Below are 5592 nucleotides of genomic sequence, written 5' to 3' on the forward strand. Positions count from 1 at the left end.
GGAGTGTTTGATGGGACAGTGTAGAGGGAGCTTTACTCTGTATCTAACCTGCACTGTACCTGCGCTGGGAGTGTTTGATGGGACAGTGTAGAGGGAGCTTTACTCTGTATCTAACCCGTGCTGTACCTGCCCTGGGAGTGTTTGATGTGACAGTGTAGAGGGAGTTTACTCTGTATCTAACCCGTGCTGTACCTGCCCTGGGAGTGATTGATGGGACAGTGTAGAGGGAGCTTTACTCTGTATCTAACCCGTGCTGTACCTGCCCTGGGAGTGTTTGATGGGACAGTGTAGAGGGAGCTTTACTCTGTATCTAACCCGTGCTGTACCTGCCCTGGGAGTGTTTGATGGGACAGTGTAGAGGGAGCTTTACTCTGTATCTAACCCGTGCTGTACCTGCCCTGGGAGTGATTGATGGGACAGTGTAGAGGGAGCTTTACTCTGTATCTAACCCGTGCTGTACCTGCCCTGGGAGTGTTTGATGGGACAGCGTAGAGGGAGCTTTACTCTGTATCTAACCCGTGCTGTACCTGCCCTGGGAATGTTTGATGGGACAGCGTAGAGGGAGCTTTACTCTGTATCTAACCCGCGCTGTACCTGCCCTGGGAGTGTTTGATGGGACAGTGTAGAGGGAGTTTTACTCTGTATCTAACCCGTGCTGTACCTGCCCTGGGAGTGTTTGATGGGGCAGTGTAGAGGGAGCTTTACTCTGTATCTAACCTGCACTGTACCTGCGCTGGGAGTGTTTGATGGGACAGTGTAGAGGGAGCTTTACTCTGTATCTAACCCGTGCTGTACCTGCCCTGGGAGTGTTTGATGGGACAGTGTAGAGGGAGTTTACTCTGTATCTAACCCGTGCTGTACCTGCCCTGGGAGTGATTGATGGGACAGTGTAGAGGGAGCTTTACTCTGTATCTAACCCGTGCTGTACCTGCCCTGGGAGTGTTTGATGGGACAGTGTAGAGGGAGCTTTACTCTGTATCTAACCCGTGCTGCACCTGCCCTGGGAGTGTTTGATGGGACAGTGTAGAGGGAGCTTTACTCTGTATCTAACCCGTGCTGTACCTGCCCTGGGAGTGATTGATGGGACAGTGTAGAGGGAGCTTTACTCTGTATCTAACCCGTGCTGTACCTGCCCTGGGAGTGTTTGATGGGACAGCGTAGAGGGAGCTTTACTCTGTATCTAACCCGTGCTGTACCTGCCCTGGGAATGTTTGATGGGACAGCGTAGAGGGAGCTTTACTCTGTATCTAACCCGCGCTGTACCTGCCCTGGGAGTGTTTGATGGGACAGTGTAGAGGGAGTTTTACTCTGTATCTAACCCGTGCTGTACCTGCCCTGGGAGTGTTTGATGGGGCAGTGTGGAGGGAGTTTTACTCTGTATCTTACCTCGTGCTGTACCTACCCCAGGAGTGTTTGATGTTGACACCAGGTGCTGAGAATGTTAAAATGTTCCTTTCCGCATAATGACATCCAGAATCTCGATGAGCACAAAAATTCACTCCACGAAAGTAACAGAAGCCCCTTAGCTTCTCTCCTGGACACAGTTATTGAGGACAGGGAATGTCTGTAACAAGTCATCAATTGGCTCTCGACTTATCTTCGAAACAAGGACTCAATTGACTTGTCTGTTTCTAATGAAGCTGAATTATTGATACAGAATATTAAAATCCAGTCCAGTTATTGGGGTTTTAACATCCACGAAATATAAGATGGTCACCAATAAATCCAGGAGGGAATTCAGTAGAAACTTGTTTACCCAGAGAGTGGTGAGAATGTGGAACTCGCTACCACAAAGAGTAGTTGAGGCTTAAAGTACAGATGCATTTAAGGGGAAGCCACATGACTGTGTAAGGAATAGGAGGATATGCTGATAGGGTTAATTGAAGTAGGGTGGGTGTGGAGCATAAACACTGGACAAGTTGGATTGAAAGTCCTGATTCTGTGCTGTACATTCGATGTAACACCAAGAACAGTCAAAAGAAGGGAATCATAGAAACATAGAAGGTAGGAGCAGGAATAGGCCATTCGGCCCCTCGAGCCTGCTCCGCCATTCAATGAGATCATGGCTGATCATCCAAACTCAGTACCCTGTCCCTGCCTTCTCCCCATATCCCTTGATCCCTTTAGCTTTAAGAAATATATCTAACTCCTTCTTGAATATATTTAATGATTTGGTCTCAACTGCCTTCTGTGGCAGAGAATTCCACAGGTTCACCACTCTCTGGGTGAAGAAATTCCTCCTCATCTCAGTCCTAAATGGCTTACCCCTTGTCCTTAGACTGTGACCCCTGGTTCTGGACTCCCCCGCCATCGGGAACATCCTTCCTACATCTCGTCTGTCTAGTCCTGTTAGAATTTTATAAGTTTCAATGAGATCCCCTCTCATTCTTCTAAACTCCAGCGAGTACAAGCCCAATCGACCCAATCTCTCCTCATACGTCATTCCTGCCATCCCAGGTCTGGTGAATCTTCGCTGCACTCCCTCCATGGCAAGAACATCCTTCCTCAGATAAGGTGACCAAAACTGCACACAATACTCAAGGTGTGGTCTCACCAAGGCCCTGTACAACTGCAGCAAGACATCCTTGTTCCTGTACTCAAACCCTCTCGCTACGAAGGCCAACATACCATTTGCCTTCTTAACCGCCTGCTGCACCTGCATGCTTACCTTCAGCGACTGGTGCACAAGGACACCCAGGTCTCGTTGCACTTCCCCTTCTCCCAATCTATTGCCGTTCAGATAATAATCTGCCTTCCTGTTTTTGCCACCAAAGTGGATAACCTCGCATTTATCCACGTTATACTGCATCTGCCAGGCATCTGCCTAATCACCCAACCTGTCCAAATCATACTGGAGTTTCTCAGCATCCTCCTCACAGCACACATGCCCACCCAGCTTTGTGTCGTCTGCAAACTTGGAGATATTACATCTAGTTCCCTCGTCTAGGTCATTAATATATATTGTGAATAGCTGGGGTCCTAGCACTGATCCCTACGGTACCCTATTAGTCACTGCCTGCCACTCGGAAAAAGAGCCGTTTATTCCAACTCTTTGCTTCCTGTCTGCCAACCAGTTCTCTATCCAAGTCAGTACCTTGCCCCCAATCCCATGTGCCTTAACTTTACACGCTAATCTCTTATGCGGGACCTGATCAAAAGCCTTCTGAAAGTCCAAATACACCACATCCACTGGTTCTCCCTTATCTATTCTACCAGTTACATCCTCAAAAAATTCCAGTAGATTAATCAAGCACGATTTACCTTTTGTAAATCCATGTTGACTTTGTCCGATCCTGTCGCTGTTTTCCAAGTGCTCTGCTATTACATCTTTTACAATGGACTCTAGCATTTTCCCCACTACCGATGTCAGGCTTACCAGTCTATAAGTCCCCATTTTCTCTCTACCACCTTTTTTGAACAGTGGGGTAACATTAGCTACCCTCCAATCCATGGGAACTGTTCCAGTGTCTATAGAATCATCAGCACAGCAGTTATATCATTTTTTTGATATATATAAATGACCTGGATATTGGAATGCAGAGTAGAATTTCTAAATTTGCTGATGACACCAAACTTGGGGGTGTGACAAACAGTGAGGATGGTACCAATCCACTGCAACAGGACATAGAAAGGCTAGCAGAATGGGCAGGCAAGTGGCAGATGGAATTTAATACAGAGAAGTGTGAGGTGATGCATTTTGGCAGAAGGAACAGGGAGAGGCAATATACACTTAATGGCACAGTTTTACAGAGCATGCAGGGACAGAGGGACCTGGGAGTTACTGTGCGTAGGTCCCTGAAGGTGGCGGGACATATTGAGAGAGTGGTTAGCAAAGCATATGGGATCTTGGGCTTCATAAATAGAGGTATTGAGTACAAAAGTAGAGAAGTTATGCTGAAACTTTATAAAGCGCTGGTTAGGCCACAACTTGAGTATTGCGTCCAGTTCTGGTCACCACACTTTAGGAAGCATGTGAAGGCCCTTGAGAGGGTGCAGAGGAGATTTACCAGAATGGTTCTGGGGATGGGGGATCTTAGCTACAAGGACAGGTTGGAGAAGCTGGATTTGTTTTCATTAAAGCAAAGGCGGTTGAGGGGTGATTTGATAGAGGTGTACAAGATTATGACAGGTTTGGATAGGCTGGATGGGGAAAGGCTGTTCCCACTAGTTGATGGTACAAGGACTAGGGGACACAGATTTAAGGTTATGGGCAAGTGATACAGGGGGGATGTGAGGAAAACTTTGTTACGCAGCGAGTGGTGAGGACCTGGAACTCGCTGCCGACGGAAGTGGTGGAAGCAGAGACACTCAATGTTTTCAAGGGGAGGCTGGATAGGCACTTGAGGGAAATAAACTTGCAGGGCTACGGGGATAGAGCGGGGGATTGGGAGTGACTGGATTGCTCTACAGAGAGCTGGCACTGACTTGATGGGCCGAATGGCCTCCTTCTGTGCCGTTATGACTCTATGACTGTGACTGGAACCGTGTGAACGCGCTGGTGTCTCAGTAGGCTGGAGTACTGAGCGAATCCCTTCTCACACACGGAGCAGGTGAATGGCCTCTCCCCAGTGTGAACTCGCTGGTGCATCAGCAGGTTGGAGGACTGAGTGAATCCCTTCCCACATACAGAGCAGGTGAATGGCCTCTCTCCAGTGTGGACTTGCTTGTGTGTCAGTAGGTGGGATGGCCAAGTGAATCTCTTCCCACACACAGAGCAGGTGAACGCCCTCTCCCCAGTGTGAACTCGCTGGTGTCCCATCAGATCCCCAGAGCTTTTAAAGCTCTTCCCACAGTCAGGACATTTAAACGGCCTCTCATCAGTGTGAACTCGCTGGTGTCTCAACAGGTGGGGTGATCGAGTGAATTCCTTCCCACACATGGAGCAGGTGAATGGCCTCTCCCCAGTGTGAACTCGCTGGTGTGCCACCAGGCTTGATGACTGAGTGAATCCCTTCCCACACACGGAGCACGTGAATGGCCTCTCCCCAGTGTGAACTCGCTGGTGTCCATTCAAAATCCCAGCGCTTTTAAAGCTCATTCCACAGTCAGAACATTTAAATGGTCTCTCATCAGTGTGAACACGCTGGTGTCCCAACAGGTGGGATGACTGAGTGAATCCCTTCCCACACACGGAGCAGGTAAATGGCCTCTCCCCAGTGTGAACTCGCTGGTGTCCCAACAGGTGGGATGACTGAGTGAATCCCTTCCCACACACGGAGCAGGTAAATGGCCTCTCCCCAGTGTGAACTCGCTGGTGTCCCAACAGGTGGGATGACTGAGTGAATCCCTTCCCACACACGGAGCAGGTGAATGTCCTCTCCCCGGTGTGAACTCGCTGGTGTCCATTCAGAGTGCTGGAGCTTTTAAAGCTCATGCCACAGACAGAACATATAAATGGTCTCTGATCAGAGTGAACTCGCTGGTGTTGCTTCAGATCCCAAGAGGTTTTAAAGCTCTTCCCACAGGCAGAACAGTTAAATGGTCTCGTATCAGTGTGAACTCGCTGGTGTGCCTGTAGGTGGGATGGCCGAATGAATCCCTTCCCACACACGGAGCAGGTGAATGGTCTCTTTCCTGCTCTCTCCAGCTGGT

The 5592-nt window shown here is 48.9% G+C and overlaps 1 protein-coding gene across 1 annotated transcript; it reads right to left on the reverse strand.

Annotated features, from left to right (window-relative positions):
• Positions 1-1612: 1612 nt before the first annotated feature.
• Positions 1613-5374, reverse strand: LOC147084119 (uncharacterized). Its single transcript, XM_085979826.1, has 2 exons — positions 4689-5374; positions 1613-1640 (listed from the first exon to the last, which is right to left on the reverse strand). Exons 1-2 carry the CDS (start codon positions 5372-5374, stop codon positions 1613-1615), a joined length of 714 nt encoding a protein of 237 aa, XP_085835952.1.
• Positions 5375-5592: the final 218 nt, after the last annotated feature.

The sequence above is a fragment of the Somniosus microcephalus genome, unplaced genomic scaffold (assembly GCF_052327205.1).
Source record: "Somniosus microcephalus isolate GS21.2 unplaced genomic scaffold, FLI_Smic_1.0 scaffold1, whole genome shotgun sequence".
In the NCBI taxonomy this organism is placed as follows: domain Eukaryota; kingdom Metazoa; phylum Chordata; class Chondrichthyes; order Squaliformes; family Somniosidae; genus Somniosus; species Somniosus microcephalus.

Excerpts from the sequence above, each read along its gene's own strand:
- LOC147084119 (XM_085979826.1), bottom strand. The coding sequence starts at position 5,374 with ATGAGCTTTAAAAGCTCCAGCACTCTGAATGGACACCAGCGAGTTCAC. Across the intron at positions 1,641-4,688 it reads TGTGGGAAGAGATTCACTTG|CTTCATTAGAAACAGACAAG; the intron begins GCCATCCCACCT and ends TCAATAATTCAG.